This window comes from Canis lupus, chromosome 23 (genome assembly GCF_003254725.2).
Source record: "Canis lupus dingo isolate Sandy chromosome 23, ASM325472v2, whole genome shotgun sequence".
NCBI lineage: Eukaryota > Metazoa > Chordata > Mammalia > Carnivora > Canidae > Canis > Canis lupus.
The window spans coordinates 31,900,191-31,919,764 of NC_064265.1; the positions used below are offsets into that span (position 1 = coordinate 31,900,191).

The following is a 19,574-nucleotide window of genomic DNA, read 5'->3' on the forward strand; positions in this document are numbered from 1 at the left end:
CCAGCCTACTCCTTTCATCAGAGATAATACGGACTGCCCTTCTCTGATGCCCACGCCACCCACCCTTGGAGGAGGTGCTCCTGGGCAGGAAAGGAACAGACAGTGTCACAAGTATTCACAGGTCTTTTCTGGGCTTGATGAGGAATTGTGACTCCAAAGCAACCTGCAGCAGAGGTGAGGGGATGCCTTGAGGCCTATGGCTGGGAGCTCTGTAAATGGTCATTGTCATACATGCTCACATGGAGCCATGATAGAACCACCTACATTTCTGTGGGACATCACAGAGTGACTCCGAGCAGGGGTAGGTGAGAACATCCACAATGCCGATGTCTGGGGAGTGGCAACTGACATAACACAGGCCAGCCAGCAGGTCCCGCCTTGGACCAGAGCCTCAGCTGGGGACTGCTGGGGAGCCTGAGAGCAGAGGGTGCACGGGCAGCATCACAATGGGGCAGGGCCTTGTGAGCAAGGACTTCAGGGTAATACCAAGTGGCAGGCTATGCATTGTCACCAAAGCTACCAAACAGTAGCTGGGGCTGCAGATCAAAGGACCATTCATCTGCTTGATCTTGAAATATTCATGAGGTGACTGCTGCGATCATGCCCTCTCCTGGGTGCTGGGCCTATAGACATGAAAGAGACATTGCTCTAATGCTATGTAACAAAACACCCAAGATTTCAGTGTCTTACCATAATTTATTTTGTTCATGAATCTGCAATCTGGGCAGGGCTTATTGAGGACATCTTTGTTCCCTGTGGTGTCAGCTGGGGAAGTTAGAGATCTGGGGCCTGGAATCACTTAAAGACTCACTCACTCATCTTGGCTTACTTGGGCTTCCTCACAGCAAGCTGAGTCCCAAGAACAAATGTCACATGAGAAGAAGGCAGAGAGGATGGACCACTTCTGTAACTTAACTTCAAATTCCACAATACTCTTCAACCTCTGTGATGGGCTCCCCAGATTCAAGGGGAGGAAATAGGCCCCACATTTTGATGAGAAACAACATGATGTCATCTTACACATAAGGGATGGGAGGTCCTGTTGTGCCCATCTTAGATACTACAACCCACCACCTCGGTCCCTTCTCTGAGGACATTAGTGCCCAAGGCATCCAGCAATCATCCGCCTAGATTCTTTTTGTTTCCATGTGTGGTGTAAAGAGGTGTTGTGAGCCAAGACGAACTGAAAACATCCAGGGAAAACTTTAAAGAGGAAGGAGAATTATCTGATATTAGGGAATGAGGACCTCTCCGGCAGGCGAGGGGGCAGGCAGGTACAATGGAACAATGGAGCAGTGTGTGTGAAGGCCAGAGCCAGCATGGCCAATCTGGTCATCTCTCAGCAGCTTGTGGTGGCTCCAAGGCTCAGAAAGAGGGTTGACAGGCTGTGGTGTGGAAGGATAGCTGAGAGGTTTGTCTACAAGTTGCATTTGCACATACCGAAGCTACCTTGGCAGGCAAGCATACACTTTTGCCTCCTCTGGGTTTGTAGGCAGTAGTGGCTTATGTTTGGTAGGGGGCATGGGAAGACAACCGATGGGGCTAATGTGCTTTGCCTACACTTGAGGGTATGGGTTATGCCTTTTATTTTGAAACCCCCAGTACCTAACACAGCAAGCACCTGGTAAATGCTGGTTGAGTGAAAAACATGAAAAGCCATTTCTGGCACAAAAGCATCTGGGAATGGCAGGAGAAATGTAGTCCTCTTGAGTGTACATGGTCTCTTGTTCCTATAGCCAGACCTCTCATGTCAGAATGGGGTGTATAGACCATGCTTTCCTGGGGGCATTCATTCGTGATCAGAGATCTCATGAAGACAACCAAATAAAAATGAAGAGAAGACAATGTTAGGAGAAAATGTATTTTCTGGAACCAGCCTCCAGACCTTTTTAGGTGCCATTTATTTCCTATGAGTCACCTGACCGTACTTCCCAGAGTCCCAGCGTGATTTGAGGACTGTGATCAGACTTTCTCCCTGGAACATACAGGGGAATGAGGAGATTCATTCTCAGGAGCCTGCGGAAAATCAAAACCCCACACTGATGCTCCCTCCACACAGGACTCTTTCCATGTGGGGCCTGGGACATGGGGGCATGTTAGACACCGGTATTTTTCATGATGATAAGGCCCAAGTGGTAGGAGTAGAGCCGGGGGCAGGAGAGGAACACAGGGAAACAGAGGATGAGGGATGACAAGAAAGGAATGGCCAGAGCAGGCAGTGCCAGGAGGAGAGAGGAAATGAAGCGTTTCTGACTCCTCGCACGGCATGGAGGCAGGTAATCTATAAATCTAATTTCAGCCCTACTACCAAACCCTGGAGCATAGCAACATTAATTGATGTATCTGCTGCTTGGTAAAATTGAAAAGTGGGTCATCAGTTCAGTTCTGCAGGGTCCATCTTCTGGGAAGTAGTGTAATTTTAGGATTACCATCCAGAGAAGAAAGGAAAAGAGTTAGTCCTCAATTTGAGCCCTCCCCCCACCGTCCCCACCTCGAAACTGGTCACTGTGGTTTATGCTGGATGGACATGGCAGCTTTAGAGAGTGGCTGCAGCTCCAGTTCTCGGTCAGTGTTGGAGAGGCTGTGGGCATCGGGAATCCGGGGAGTGCACTGGACATGGCTTTTCACAGCCCACCCACTGCCCCTCTTCCATTGCAGGACTTAGAATCCTTGGCCTTCTGGAAGGATTAGAAGCACCATTATTTTTTAACCACACGTTCAGTCGGTACATTATTATCTGTTTTTGAAAATGCCAGCACCATGGGTTATGTAGCATGAAAATCCATAATGAAATATTTCCTTATTGGCACTCAAACCTAGGGGACTCAATCTGGCGGCTCTTGTATAATCTTAGGTACACCCCCTCATCAATGTCCCTCTTGTGCCATAGCCCAGAAGGTCAATGTATTCTGTAAGGCCTTCCTGCCTAGATTGGCCTTGTAGTTACTGCTGGCTCATCCACAGGTGGTCATAACTGGAAGACTCTTAGAAGGTAATGAGCAATGTCAAATGTGGACATTTCTTATCAGGGAGGCTCATTCATGGGCAGGAGCTAGATGATCATAACTCAGACGTCAGGAAGAGAACACCAGATTGGACATCCCAAACCTAGGTTCTGCTTTGGGCTCCACTATGAGTCACCTGGCGGCCTTGAGCAAATCTTTTAACTCTATTTCCCAACCTATAAACTAAAGGCATTGAGCTGGATGATCTTGAAAGGTAGGTCTCTTACAGTTAAAAAAAAAAAAAAAAATCTGTGATTCATTCTCTTCAAACAAATCAAATAAGGGTTTCATTTCCTGAAGTGGATTTGTCAATGAAAGTTGAAATACCTAAATCCTTCCTGCCTAATAAAAGGGCTAGCAAGTGGCTTCAGTGAATTTGCTGAAAAGCAATTTCAGCAGAAAGCACTTCATGAAGGAAAGAAAGTTTAAATCACTTCACCCAGGCCTGTATTTTTTCTCTATACAGTGTTTTTACGATGTGATCAGCATGGAACCTGACCCTTTTCCAAAGTCACTAAGAAAACTAGGCCTTTTCTGTCTTGTTTATCTCTGTCTGCTGGTATTCTTATCTTTGGAAGTTCTTCTTGGAGAGTTATACCAATGAACTGAATATAAAACAGTTGATCATATTAGGGGATCTTAATATGCTTATTATATCTTTAAGTTTCACCAAGATTATGAACTGAATGGGCATGATCCTGTCTTACTGTGATATGTGATTTCCCTTCAGGTTCTAAAGAAAATGTGTTGCCATTGCAAAGTCAGCATATTCCATGGAAAAGGCCCTGAACAAGAGTTAAAAGATTCAAATAAGAGTAGCATATTTGAGGTACACATGCCTCTACTCTTTCTTTTTCTATGACCTTGGCAGACATCATTAATCAATCATGTCACTTTTTGCTGCAAAGCTTATACGCAGCCTTATTCTCCACACAACATTTGAGGAAGTCGTTACCAGTTGATCAGAGATGGGATGCCAGTGAAGTAATTTGGTATTCTGGACTTAGATTCTTGTTATAAGTCAAAGCCACACAGTGATTTAAGGCTGATGACTTAAACTTTCCAGACTTCCTTTATCTCCTCTGAAACCATCACCTGCCTTACACAAAGGAGGATCAAAACATATTCTAGAAGTATGACTTGCCATTCAAAAGTTACAAAATGGAAGAAATCATGTTTGTTAATTAACTGACCCAAATTTTCAGCCTTCATCATTAGCTGGGGTGTGGGCTGTTGGGGGGCTCTACTACAGATGCCAACCTGTTGAGCTCAGAATGCACTAGGTTCACCAGGTGAACTAGGTTCTCCTGGGGCAGTGATCCTAAGGTGTCTCCCTAACACACCAGATAGCTGTGGGAACCTATAGTCTTGGCCCCAAGTGTCCTCCATCCCTCTCACCAGGCATCTGAGCACGTGGAGGAGATGGTTTCTGAGACATTATGGCCTGGCTGATAACACCAATGGTCATTGCTGCTGTCTTAATATTCACGGCCACCGTGAATATTGTCCTTTCACATTGTCTCATTTAATCTCACCAAAATCCTATGGAGAATGGACACTGTGTTCTTGTTTTATAGATGTGGGAATGACGGCTCTGGAAGTTAAATAACTTGCCCAAAGGCACACAGCTAGTGAGCAATGGAGCCTAGACCCCAGTCTGGGTCTGTCTGCCTCCAAAGCCAGGACTTTTAACCACTTCTTGGCCTTTGTTGACTCCAGAAACTATAAGGATGACTGATCTAAATATTAAAACAAATCAGATAGTAAAGCTGTTTGATGAAGGCTTAAGTGATTTAAAGTAGAAACAGACATATTGCTGCACATTCTTTCAACATTTCTTTTTCCAGGGTTGTTTACAACCAGCACCAGTCCCCTCCCCAAAATCTATCTACAAGCCAGCTTCTTTGGGGAGACATTCATTTTTAACCACATTGTTGTCTACACTTACAGAGAGGAAGTAACAAACTGAATTGGAAAAATATGACCCTTGTGACTCGCAGCTGAGATACATTTCCTAATATACAGAAGTTGCATGACAACTTTCTGGGGAGGCAGGTCTCTAGAGACCTACTTAGAGAAAATGAATGGTGCTAGCAAAAGCCTGGCTAACTTCTCGAGGAGGTGTTGATTGAAGTTCATTAGTGAGAAGGAGGATTCGCATCACTCACGGCACATCCAGCTCTCGCAGATGGGCACCATGTGCTGAACACCAGTCAGAGTTTCCAAAAAAGCAGATCTGCACTTCCTTTTGGAGTTGGTTAGAAGAAAATATTGCAGGGAAAGCATTCCAGACAGGCTGGGAGGGGGTTAAGGTTTGAGTTAGAAACAGTCTGGAACTTGGGGTATGTCGATCCCAGTGTGTTTTGGGGGGTTTGCCTCTGGCAGGGGACTCAGGAAGGAGTGGAGGGAGGATCAGTTGGCTCACTCTAATTGATCAAGGGGCAGGACCCTGGAACACAGACCTAGGTTCACAATCTTGCATGAGGAAGTCTTCAACATTCCCACTATCATGGTTAGACTTTTTGATTGGTGGGGCTTTCTCTAATAAACAGGGTATTTTTGCAATAGCCGTTTTATTTTCCTTATTTATTTTTGCATAGAAAATGCATTTGTAGAAACACATGCATAAATGATGTATCCCACATATATTTAAGTGAGGTAGTGCATGTGAGCACATTGTGTATCATCTCGCAGGCAGCAGGTGCTCAATAAATGGGAGCTGCACCCACCGTTTATGCTTTCTGTGTTCACATGAGGCCACTGGGGAGTGGATGCCTTGGCTTGTGCCTACACTAGATCTAGGATGTTCCACCTCCTTCTACCTCTCCCCTAGTCAAAGCAGCTCAGTGCCTGGGCCACGCATTACCTATAGAATACAACTTATAGCCCTTAGGGCAGCAGCTGAAGCTGGATTAGAAGGGAAAACGTGTTGTTGGAAACACAGCACAGGCTCCACTGATTTAACCAGTGTGTGCAGAAGCCAAGACCCAGGAGGTTTTGGGGGCAGGAGGAAGGGTGGTTCATTCACTGAGGTGTGTCATCAAGCCATGAAGGAGAGCTCACCCAGGAAACGGTGAACCCACCATTGACTGGAAGAGGGCAGCCCTGTAGGTTGGCCTGAGGAGGAGAAGCAAGAGCTCCCATTGGCTAAGAGGGCCCACATGTCAGACGCCGTGTCTGTGCTTCTCCTGTCACTGATCCCTTTGAGGTGAGTGCGGTTATGCCAATGTCGAGGTTGGCAGCCCTGGTAGGACCCAAAGAAGACACCTTAAGCATTTAGTTCTGGAAACAGGGAGATATGTAGTCATAAATTGAGCATATGTCTGTTGAGTTTTTTCTATTTACATTAAAGTTCTTAGCCCTGGGAGTACTGTGGTGACCATGAGAGAGAGGGTCTTGTCTTCAAATTGGTTAGAGTCAAGCTGCACAGAGAGACAGACAGGTGTGTACATACACACACACACCTAAAACTTGTGATGGGGCACCTGAGTGGCTCAGTTGGTTAAGCATCCAGCTCTTGATTTTGGCTCAAGTAATGATCTGAGGGTCATTAGATCAAGCCCCGCACCAGTCTCTGCACTCAGAGGGGGAGTCTGCTTGAGATTCTCTCTCTCCCTTTCCCCTCTGCCCCTCCCCTTCTCAAATAAATAAATCTTAAAAAAAAAAATAAGAGCATGCACTAAAGACAGTAAGATAGGAAGTGCTAGGTATATTTGGAGCAGGAGAGTAGTAGTTATGGAGACATTGTCTCTAAAGAAGGGACACTTAAGTGGAGACCTGAAGGCGGATGGTGCTGATTGTGGGGAAGAGCAGCAGGGATGGCATGAACAGGAACCCTAATGCAGGAAGAGTTTGGCTTGGGAAAGGACTGAGGGGTCGCCAGTCACTGTGGCTGGCAGGTGAGGCAGTGGCTGATCCCCCGGGGTCCCAGGGGCCATGCTAAGGAGTTTGGAGCTTTTCCTTAATGAAATGGGAAGCTGTTATAGAGCTTGAAGCCAGGGAGTGGCATGGCCTGATTTATGTCTTGCAAAGATGGCTCTAGCTCCTGTGTATAGAAGGGGGGGGGGGGGCAGGTGCCGAGAGGCTGTTACAGGTGATGGATGACGGTGACTGGGTTAGAATGGAGGCAGTGGAGATGGAGAGGCGTGGATGGCTTTGAGATGTAATTTAGAGATGGAATCGACAGGGAGGAGAGAGCGGAGCATTCAAGGAGAGGGATGAGGGTGAGAATGGGAGGGAGAAGGGCACAGTGAGCAGCATGGCCAGCGACCAACAGAGGCTGACAAGCAGCAAGGCTGTAGCACCTCGGCTTCTGTTGAACCACCGAAGCCCATCTTGATCCCAATGTCCTTTGTGTCTCATTACAGCAAAATGACGGACAGTTCACGGTGATTCAGCTGGTGGGGATGCTCAGGGGTATTGCCGCGGGCATGAAGTACCTGGCCGAGATGAACTATGTGCATCGGGACCTGGCTGCTAGGAACATCCTGGTCAACAGTAACCTGGTGTGCAAGGTGTCTGACTTTGGCCTTTCCCGCTACCTCCAGGATGACACCTCAGACCCTACCTACACCAGCTCCTTGGTGAGTCCTTCCTGATACTCTCGGATAAAAGCATGGCATGAGTAAAAAGTGGCTGCACGTGGCTGGGCTAGGGACCTGTGGTCAGGCACACTGTGTGGGACTGGGACCTGAACTTCTCTCTCTACTGGGAGAGGCAGGTGCCATATGGAGAAACAATAGCAGCTGGTTGTCCAGGCAAGCATTTGGGCCTAGGCCACAAGGAAGGGTCAGGATGTCTGCTCGGGAGTCCTGGTATTCCTTGGCCAATGGAAAATCATTGGGCATCAGAGGGGAATCCAGGCAGCTGGACAGTGGCATCAGAGACATTCATCAGCAGAAGTAGGCGCTGGTGGGGTTGGGTACTTGGTCACCAGGCAGACCCTTGGTGCCTTTCTCTTCTCCCTCTCTGGGCCTTCCAGACAGCTTGAAGTACCATCTGCATGATGAGTACTCTTATGCTTGCATTTCCTGCTCAGCTTGCTTCTCCACAGTCCGAGCAGCTCCGGTCACCTATGGCCAGCACCTAGCTCATACAGGTCCAAAGCAGAGCTCTTGTTTTACTCCATTTTCCTCCCCAATCTCTGTGTCTCAGTGGTTGCACCAACTCAACTAATGAAGGAAATCTGGGAGTCAGCCTTGATTTCTCTCTGCCTCACCATCCCGTCCAAGCCCTCCATGACTCACACAGGTCCAAATAAAACCTGCTCCTTTCTTTCCTTCTCTACAGTCCCCACCCTATTCCAAAGCACCGTTCTCTTTGACCTATTCCCTTCTAGTAGCTTCCTAACTGGTCTCCATGGTTTCCTCTTGTCTCCTTATGTCCACTCCCAATATATTATTATAAAAATAAGAACAATACAGAGAAGTAAAGGGGAAACAAGGTAACCAAGAGACCACAATTGCCCTGAAGCATCATGTAGTAAGTATTTTAGGCTTTGTTGGCCAAGAGGCAACACAGAGGATATTGTGTAGATAATCAAATAACCATTTAAAATATAACCCTTTAAAAAGATATAAATACCATTCTTAGCTCACTGGCTATAAAAATCCAGGTGACCAGTCAGTAGTTTACCAACTTCTGTCCTGAAGCATCAACTTTAATAATCAGGTGTGTCTCTTTTCACATTTTTTTCATTGTTCAAAATTTGAAATTTTTTATTTTATAAAAATGAGATCATACTATGCCTGTTTCTCTGCCTTGCTTTTCTCATGGGCATTCTTCCTGCCAAACTGCTTTTCTAAAAGTTTGTGAACAGTGACTTTCTGCTGGGAATGTATGGTGCCCATCTTCCCACATCCTTACCAGCACTGAAGGTGATCAATCTTTAAAAATTTGCCAATCCAAAGATGAAAAATGACACTTCATTTTGTTTAAGTTTGCATTTTCAACTGACTGTTAGAGATATTACTTTACTGTCTTTTCACACAGTTACTGGGATTCATGTTTCCTCTTCTGTTAATTACCTATACGTGTCTTTACCTATTTTTCTGTTGGGTTGTTTGCTGGTTTCTTAGAAATTTGTAGGAAGTCTTTTTATATTAGGGATGTTAACCCTTTGTCTCCACATACGATACAATTAGTTCCCCTACCCCCCATCTGTTGTCCTTCTGCTATTATTTATGATATTGTTGGGCTTCCAAAAGTGGTTAATAATATTCATACAGTCAATAATATGCATCTTTTCTCTCTACGTCTTCTTGGGTTTTCTGGTTTTCTTAAAAATTTCTTTCGCTCCAAAGTTATAAAGTGCTTTTTAAAGTTTCCTGTACTATCTTATTGGGGGGGTTTCTCTGTATTTAAATATTAAGCACACTTGAAATTTATTTGTTTTTCCCAAGATTTTATTTGGAACAATTTCAAGCATACAGAGAGCTTGATAGAATTTACAGAGGATAGTCATCTATCTACCGCCTATGTTTTAGAATTAATATCTTGCTATGTCTGTTTTATTATATAACTATCCATCTGATCTGTTCCTCTGTCCATTCTTTACTCCATCTTATTTTGTTGGTGCATTTCCAGATTTCATGTTTCTGTTGGCCATCTGTATGTCTTCTTTGGAAAATTATCTATTCAGATCCTTCTCCCATTTTTAAAATCAGGTTGTTTGTTGTTTTACTGAGTTACATGAGTTCTTTATATTAGATATTATTGGATATATGATTTGTAAATATCTTCTCCATTCAGGAGCTTGCCTTTTCATTTTTTTGATAGTGTCTTTTGCTGTGCAGAGGCTTTTTAGTTTGAGGTGATCCCGTTTATTTCTGTTTTTGTTTCCCTTGCCTTTGACACCAGATGCAATACAAAACATTACTAAGATTAATGTCAAGGAGCTTATCACCAGTTTTCTCCTAGGAGTTCTATAGTTTTAGATCTTACATTCAAGTCTTTAACCCATTTTGAGCGGACTTTTGTATATGACATAAGATAATGGTTCAATTTCATTCTTTTGCATGTAGCTGTCCAGTTTTCCCAACACTCTTTATTGCCCTTTCCTCATTGTATATTCTTTGCTCCTTTATTATAAATGAATTACCAGATAGGCATGCATTTGTTTCTAGGCTCTCTATTCTCTTCCTGTTTTTATGTTTTTATGTCAATACCGTACTGTTTTTGATTACTCTGAGTGCTTTACAGGATAGTTGGAAATCAAAGACTATGATATCTCTGGCTTTGTCCTTTTTTCTCAAGATTGTTTTAGCTATTTGAGTTTTCTTTGTGATCCTATGTAAATTTTAGAATAATTTGTTCTAGCTCTATAAAAAATTCCATTGGAATTCTGACAGGGATTGATTGCACTGAATCTGTAAATTGCTCTGGGTAGTTATGGACATTTTAACAATATTAATTCTTCTGATCTATTAAAATGGAATAGTTTCCCATTTGTGTCTTCTTCAGTTTCTTCCTCAATCTCTTATAGTTTTCAGTGTACAGGTCTTTCATGTCCTTGGTTAAATTTTTTCCTAAGTATTTTATTCTTTTTGATACAATTATGAATAGGATTGTTTCCATGATTTCTCTTTATGATAGTCCATTATTAGTGTATAAAATGCCACATATTTTTGTACATTAATTTCATATCTTACAACTTTACTGAATTCATTGATTAGTTCTAACAGTTTTTTGGTGGAACATTTAGGGTTTTCTATATAAGGTATCATGTCATCTGCAAATACAGCTTTACTTCTTCCTTTCCAATTTGGATGATTCTTATTTCTTTTTCTTGCCTAATTCCTCTGGCTAGGACTTCCAATACTATGTTAAATAAAAATGAGGCGAGTGAGCATCCTTGTCTTATTCTTGATCATAGAAGAAAAGCTTTCAGCTTTTCATCACTGGGTATGATATTAGCCATGGGCTTGTCATACATGGCCTTTATTATTGTGAAGTACATTCCCTCTATACCCACTTTGAGAGTTTTCATCATAAATGGCTGTTGACTTTTGTCAAATGCTTTCTCTGTGTCTGGAAGTGATCATATGGTTTTTATCCTTCATTTTTTTAATGCTGTATATGACATTGATTGACTTGTAGACATTGAACCATCCTTGCATCTCTGGAATAAATCCCACTTGATTATAGTATATGATCCTTTCAATGTATTATTGAATTTAATTTGCTAATATTTTGTTGAGTATTTTTGCATCAAAATTCATCAGGAATATTGGCTTGTAATTTTCTTCTTTTTTTTTTTTTATGGAGCCTTGGTCTGATTTTGGTGTAAGGGTAATACCAGTCTCATGAAATGAGCTTAAAAGTGTTTCCTGTAATTTTTTGAAAGAGTTTAAGAAGGATATGTATTATATCTTCTTTGAATGGTTGGTTGAATTTACCAGTGAAACTATCTGGTCCTGCACTTATACTTGCTGGGAAGTTTTTGATTAGTGATACAATCTCTTTACTAGGAATCAGTGTATTTATATTTTCTGTTTCTTCATGATTCAGCCTTAGAAGATGGTAAAGTCTTTATTTCTTCTAGATTGTCCAATTTATTGGTGTATAATTATTCATAGCATTTTCTTATAACTTTTTGTTTTCTGAGGTATTAGTTATAATTTCTTTTCTTTCATTTCTGATTTTATTTGCACCCTCTCCCTTTTTTTCTTGGTGAGACTAGCTAAAGATTTGTCAATTTAGTTTCTTTTCAAAGAACCAGGTCTTAGTTCCATTGATATTTTCCATTGTTTTTTTAAATCTCTATTTCTTATTTATGCTCTGATCTTTATTATTTTCTTCCTTCTACTAGCTTTGGACGTTATTGGTTCTTCTTTTTCTATTGCCTTTAGGTGTAATATTAAATTGTTATTTGAGATCACTCTTGTTTCTTAAGTTAGGCCTGCTATTGCTATGAACTTCCATCTTAAAACCACTTTGCTGCAGCTCAGAGATTTCGGTTAGAAATGAATAAGCCTTAAGTGTACATCTATTGAGTTTTAACAAATGCATATAACTGTGCAACCCAAACCCCTGTCAAGATACAGAACATTGACATCACACTAGGAAGCTCCCTCATATCCTTAACCATTTCACTCTCATCCCGCCCCCACACCCAGAAGCAACCATTGTTCTGATTCTTTTTCCAACCATGGGTTTGTTTTGCCTGTTCTAGAACTTCACATAAGTGGAATCAGACAGCATATTCTCTTTGTGTTTGGTTGCAGTCTGTGAGAGTCATTCACATTGTTGTGTGCAGCAATAGTTTGTTCCTATTTATTGTAAGTTCACTATTTATATATCTATTCTTTTGTTGATAGACGCAAGGTGTATTTTCAAACTTCTTTTTGAGTATGTACTAGGATGTATATTTTTATGCTGTTTTCATACAGGTGAATAGATAGTTATGTCAATACCATGTATTAAATATATTATCATATTTTATTGAATCACTTGTCATCCTTGTCATGTGTTAAGTTGCATATATGAACTTTGTTTTGATTCTCATTTCTGCTCCATTGATGTATTTGTTTATTCTATGCCCAGCCATATTGTTCTGGTTGTAATAATATTAGTATGAGTTTTACTACCTGGATTATTTTGATTATAATAACCTTAGCAAAAATTTTACTGTTTGGTTAAAATAAGTTATCTTTCTCTACTCCTTTAAGAAAGTCTTTGTTAGCTGTTCTCAAATCTTTTCTCTCATATGTGATTTAAAATCACTTTTTCCAATCCTAAAACATGCACATGTATACCTATACTTACATTTGGAATTTGAATGGAACTTGATTTTAACTTTGAAAGGACTGTGAATCACCTAAATAATTATGTGAACCAAATATTTGTATATGCCTTACATTGAAAGTATTTTAGGTAAAGGATTCTCCACCTGATTTTCTTGCATACATTAGTTAGATCATTTATTGCAATTTTTGTTTTTCTTCTAAATGATAAAGCTTAAAAAAAAAAATAAAAAAAAAAATAAAAATAAATGATAAAGCTTACCAACCCCAAGATCTAAGAGCTCTTAGTCTCCTTCACAGTTGTTATGTTAACCTGACTCACTATAATTATTATATTATTTCTCCAGGCTTGCTTTTTATCCAAAACAGAAACAAATAACATGTTTGCTGATGAATTTGTGTTTCTAAAAATACAAAGAATTTATTCACATGAAAAGTTATTTATTGAACATCTACTATGTGCCAGTACTGCTCTGAGGCTAGGCACACAAATAGGATCAAAAAGAGACATTTCCCACACATCACTCACAGTGATGAGGAAAGAGACTTCTCCTTAATGAGGAAAGAGACTTTAGTTAGACACATAGGCAAATAAGTGCAAAATTACCTGTTGAGAGAAGAGCCCTTGTGTTCTGTGAGAACTTGAATAAAACAACAAGTAACAATATAATCTGACTATATCTAGGGGGATGAAGGAGGGCTTCCAGAAGAGGAGATGGTACTCCAACAGATTTGAAGAATAAGTGTTCTAACCTACCCCAGATGAAAGAGGTAGGTTAGAACACTGAGAGATATAAATAGCACGTGCAAAGGCCCTGTAGCAACAGAGAAAATGGAACATTAAAGATGTTCAGAGGACCCCTATGCCTGGAATTTGGAAAAAGAGGAAAAATTGGCCAAAGAGTTCAGCAGCAGCTTCCTGGACCCTCATGATGGAACTTAGGGGCTTCAAGCAATGGGGAATCATTTTAGGACTCTGTGTGTGTGTGTGTGTGTGTATGCACACATAGATGGATATACATGACCAAAAGGTGATGAATTTGCATTTTAGAAAAATAACCTGGCTTTTCTCTTGCCTTTCCCTTACAATCTCTTCCCTTCTCATCTTTCAAAACAAAGCAAAATACTTTATTGGCTTTCTTCATTTCATCTTTCACCAAAAGGCCACTTGGCAGGCCCAACCAAGATAGATGTATCAAGCAAAGGAGGCATGCCTAGAATCTAGACCCACGTGTGAGGGAGCTGGCAGCCCAGCAAGGTTGGGAAATTATCTATTTACAGGGAGATTGGGAAATATATTTGAGATAATGGGAGCCATTGGAAAGGGAGATACAAATATGGAAAACATGAAAACTAGAATGAATTACATGGTGTTGAATTGGAATTGAAGACATTGGTGTGAATTTGAGGTTTTTAATATATAAAGAGGTAGAGAAAAAAAATGCAGGGTGAGAGTGCCTCGAAGCTATGACACCACGTACAATACAATTACCTATATGTAGAACTTACAAAATTGTTCCACTGGTTCCTGAGGCTCTGTTAATTATTTTCCCCAATTTTTCTTCTCTATTCCTTATAACTATCTTTAAGTTCATTGATTCTTTCATTTGCCATCTCCATTTTGCTAAAAGAAAGTTCATCTAGTGATTTTTTTGATATTGTCTTTTTTAGCTTTTATGGTTTCTTATTAATCTATCTTTTATAATTTCCAATTCTCAACTGGGGTGTTTTATCTTTTATGCATTATAAGCATATTTTTCTTTACCTCATTGAGCATAGCTATAATAGCTGCTTTAAAGCTGAGGTCGTCCTGAGGCTGGCATCTCTCTTTCCCATGAAAATGGGTCACATTTCCCTGACTCTTTGTATGTCTAGTAGTTGTGGATCACACACATTACGAACATTATGATGTAGAGCCTCTAGGTGCTGTTACATTGATTGAGTGTCAATGCTTCTGATTTAACAGGAAGTGAACTCGGTTAGACTCAGCCTGCACACTGTCATGTCTGCAGTGGGCAACAGCTCAGATTTCAGCTCCTGTGGTTTTCAGTCTGTGTCATCCATGCATGATTCAGGGGTCAGCCAGAGAATCAGGAAAAGTTCATATCTGGAATTTGGGATTCCTTCTTCATGGCTTTCTTGTTTCCAGGGAGTCCTCCCAGCCCCAGCTCACCAGCCACCTTGATTATCCTGACTCCTTCCCTTGGCTCCTCCAGCCAAAAAAGGGATGGGATTTTCAATTGGAGTTTTAACCACAGGGCAGAGGGTCCTCAGAGCAAAATCGCAAAAGGTGAAACTTGCCTTGTGGTGTTCAGTTTCTGGAATGCTTAGATAGTTTTCCTTTATGTTTCTTCCTCTTATTTCCTGTCTCTTCTCTTCTTTTTGTTCTTACTCACTGGAGAGTCTGGTTGTTGGAAGCATCACCCCCCACACACCAAAAGTGGAACCTTCCACTCCTTAACCCTGAATCAGCAGTTCCCTAAAACAATCCTTAAGACCTCTGTATTCCATCTTAATTCTCCTATTTCATGCAGTTCTTTCAAGACCTTTAAAACATCATCATCTTCTAATACATCTTGTTTTGCTCTTTAAGTGAAGACCTCATTAATAGCTATTAAAGTTTTCTAGTTTTCCCTATTTGGCCCTCAGCTTTTATCACTTATTCTGTCTTAATTCTCCACCATACTTTTCCCCAGGTCTTCCTTCTTTAAATTGCTATTTCTAGCCCCAGGATCATTTCTTTCCCACCAGGCTCCTGGAATAATGAACAGATAGAGAATTTGTTCCTTTGTGCTTTCTTATGGTTGGAATCAACCCACTAATCTAAGGAGGAGTTCTGAGCTGCTGTGACATTCCCACCCTTTAAGAGGAACAGATACTTGAGCTGGGCTGGGGTCTCACATCTGTATGATTCACAGAACTTTATTTTGGGAAAAAACGTGTCTGAATACTGGAATGAGTGTTCACATTCCCGTTCCCATCTGTCCTGATTTTCCAGGGCAGCCATAACAAAATACCGTAGTCTAGGGGGCTGGAACAGCAGACTTATTTCTCACAGTTCTTCTAGAGCCTGGAAGGTCCAAGATCAAGTTTCTGGCAGATTTGGTTCCTGGTGAGGGTCCTCTTACTGGCTTGCAGATGGTCGCCTTCTCCTCGTATCCTCATGTGGCAGAGAGCAAGAACTCTGGTCTCCCCTCCTCTTCCTCTAAGGACACTGATTCCATCCTAGGGGTCCTGCCCTCATGACCTCATCTAAACCTAGTAACTTCCCCAAGCCTTACCTCCAAATCCCATCACATCGGGGGTTAAGGCTTCAGCACATACATTTTGGACACGAGCATGCAATCCACAACACCATGCTTGTATGAACAGACCCCTTCTCAAGATTTGACGTCAGAGGTCACATTCTGGTCATTATTCGTCCTGTCATCTGTTACCAAGAGGGGGCAAAAAGGCACACACGTACCAGGAAAGGTGCCACATGTCTGATGAACTCTTTGTATTAGGGGCTCATGTACACACTCACAAACCCCATCTTCACCTTTTATCAGCCATGTTGGTGGACAGAGCCCCAACAGGATCCCACAGATCTTCTCTGCGTGATGGCTTTCCGTTGGTTAAGTCAAAAGCTATACTCCAGCGTGGTTTGCTTTCTTCTTCTCCTCAGTAGAGAGAGACCCCATCCAGTCCCTTTGTGAGAAAAAAAATCTTCCCTCCTTAGTATTCAGCTAGGTTCCCTCTGCCAAAGTAGTGTCAACTCTCCCATCCTTCAGAGCCGCAGGCTGTCTCTCTGAGAAGTCTCCAGCCTTGCTCGGTGCCTTCCCTTGGCCTTGCTCCCTGCAGGCCCTCCCTGTTTCATCAGGAACTGCGCTCCATCTTCAAGGCGCCTCTGATCTCCCTCAGCCCCTTCCCCTTTGCTCCTCCTGCTGCTCCTTCCTCTTGTCTCAGGCCCCAGCCCCTCCCACACCGTGTTTCTGCAGCTTCTGATGCTTTCTGCCTTCGGAACCCGCCGGTCTCTCCTCCTCCTTGCTTTCTCTCTTCTAATGTCTGCTGGCATTCTCTGCCCCCTGCCTCCTCTGTGAACCTCAAACAGAGCTGTTGCCTGGGCATCTGCCCCTCCTGGCAGGAGGCAGGAGCCATCTTCTCAGACAATTTGCCAGCTGCACCTTTGTCCTTCTGTGACAGTTGTCTCCTTTTGCCAGATCTTCCTTACCTGCTGCGCTGCCTGTTGCTGCCCTCCTTTCCCACGTGGAGTGCCTGCACCGGCTCAGGGACAGCTCGGCTGTGGCACTTCCTCTAGGATCTGCCCCTTCTGTGTCAGACTCATCTCCTGCTCACTTCTGGGCCCTGGGCTCCGAGGGCCCATCCTCGCCCTGGGACCAGGGACCACCTCTCCTCGAGGACAATCCGTGTGGGCACCTGGTGCCCGGCTCATCCTGAGCCTGCTGGGGGAGACCAGGCCTGCCCCCATCCCCCTGTGTGCTCTGCAGAGGCCCTGGTTCCCCTGTGATGAATTTCAGTCATCCCATGTCATGATGGGGGCAGGACCCTTGTCTCCTCCTCCCCCACTCCCTCCCCCGCCCCCGTTATTCCCATGAGTTACTGTCTAGGCTGAAGTCTCTATCCTCGCTGTGTTTCTAGGGGACAAGATCTGTTTCAGCCACAATACGTTCTGTGCTGAAACCTGTAGGGCCTTTGCTTTCACAGAAAATTGTATTTTAATTCCATGTTATTATGTTGCCCATTTGAGCCCTATCTTCAGCAGTGTCAGTGAGGAAAGGAGCAAAAAGACCCTCTCTAGGACTTTCTTGTTCTCAGACATGCAGTATAGTTCTTTGACATGATAGGAAGAATGCAGGACTTGTATCCAAACTATGCTCCATAAATTTGGACTTAGGTCTCCTCATCCATCAAATGGGATTTGTGAGACAACTTGTGAGATTCATAAGACCCCATGTGCTAAACTGGAAACAACCCCCAGATCTGGTCCTGCCCTGGTCACAGCTTATATGACCATTGTGGGTGTTGCCATGACTGCTTTCCATGCTCTCCCAACCCATACCCCATGGAAGACACACACAGACATACATTCTCAAGGAGAACTCGTAAAAAATAATCCTCTAACTTTCCCTATTCCTAGTCACTCTGAAACAGAAAACAATAAAGCAGAGAGCCTCCAGAATCCCAGGAAAAGATGACACTCACAAAAGACAATTAAGGGCTCTTGTGACAAGATCGCTATGGAAGGATTTTGAAGAAAATTTCTCAGGAGGGAGCAGGAGAAAAGGCAGCTGAGTTACTGTATCCATTGCCACGGCAGTGTTCACATCCCATTGTGCACTAGGAACCCCGGAGAGCTTGTGAAAGCACTGATTTCTGGCCAACCCCTCACCCCCTACAATGGTTTCAGGTCTGTAGGTCTGAGGTGGTGCCCAGGAAGTGCATTCACACAAGCACCCAGATCATGCTGATACCACTACCCGAGCACCACACTTGGAGAGCCACTGCATTGAGACTATTTTAGGGAGCATACTTTTACTTCACATACTTGCATTGCAAGAAATGTCAATTATTTTTCAAAAAGCAAAGCAAGTCTGACAGAGTCCTCATCTTGTCAGTCTGGAAAAGGAAATGTATTTTCCATCATCTTGGAGCTCTTCCTCCCTCTCCAACCCCAGGGGAGTGTGAAGGCCCCGGGGCCACATGTATACACCATGTCTCTGTGTCGTCGTCGTCTGGAGCCCCTGTTCCTCTGGTTCAGTTTCACCTTTGTCTGAGGAGGTGGGGAAGGCATGATCCTGGCAGAGGTCCCCACCACAGAGCCCCACACCAGCACCTGCTTCCAGGGCTTAAGGTCCTCACTCCGATCCTGCCACTTGGCTCCCCTAATAACCCAGCTCCCAGAGTCTGATCCCCTCTCCCATCCGTCAGCTGCTTTGGAAGAAACACAAAACAAAACAAAACTAAAAATATTAATCAGCCCTAGAGATCCTGCAGCTGATATTAAAGAGTTGGGGTCAGATCTGTGATTACCTTCAGTCTGGAGATTCTTCTGGTCCATAGAATAAAACTCATATAAATTAACAGTTCAGTCATGTTCATTGTCACGGTCATTAGTGAAGAGGCAGCCCATAAAGTGGGGTTGAACCCAGAGAGTGTTTTCTTGCTTTGGGTTTGTTTGGTCCCCACCTTTTCTAAGTAAACAAGTACTTAAGGAAGGAAGATATTTCAGGGAACCTGAGGGGATCACCCAAGTCTAGGATGGAGAGTTCTTATCTCTCTAGGGAAACTGGCTTGGTAGTCTTTCAAAGGGGCAATCCACGGAGAAAAGATTGATGGAACCAAAACCTCAGCCTTATGCCAGGCTCTGAGCCCGACTTGCTCAAAAGAGGGTGAACAATCTGAGCCCCCTTCTCTCTCACATACCCCAGAGGTGAGGTGGACCCACCTCACTGTTCCCCGAAACAGCAGGGGACCAAGGGCGGAGCTGGGAGCACAGGCTTCTCCAGGCTGCCAGAGACTTGCTGTACCACCAGGGGTTGGCAATGCCATTCACAGCCCTCCTGGAGGACAGACTGGGTAGGTGACTCTATAGTGAGGACGGGAGGACTCTGTGAATTTTCCTAAAGCCTATGGTGAGCAGCTACTGTCAGCAACACGCACAGAAGGCACATGTGTGCTCGTGCGCGCACACACACATACACCCACACGTAGGTAGTACAGGATACACATAGAGATGCGCAAAAGCATAGTCAGAGACACGCAGACAAATGCACACACCTGGACTCCCCAGAGGCAGCCACCCACAGGCACAAACCTAAGCGGG

General features: G+C 43.3%; 1 protein-coding gene across 3 annotated transcripts in view; it reads left to right on the forward strand.

Moving 5' to 3' along the window:
- Nucleotides 1–19,574, forward strand: part of EPHB1 (EPH receptor B1) — a 474,027-nt gene that overhangs the window by 418,178 nt on the left and 36,275 nt on the right. For all 3 annotated transcript variants that reach the window (XM_035704776.2, XM_035704777.2, XM_025448798.3), the window contains one exon: nt 7,373–7,588. In XM_035704776.2, coding sequence (XP_035560669.1) covers nt 7,373–7,588 — 216 coding nt within the window. The remainder of the gene's footprint in view (nt 1–7,372; nt 7,589–19,574) is intronic.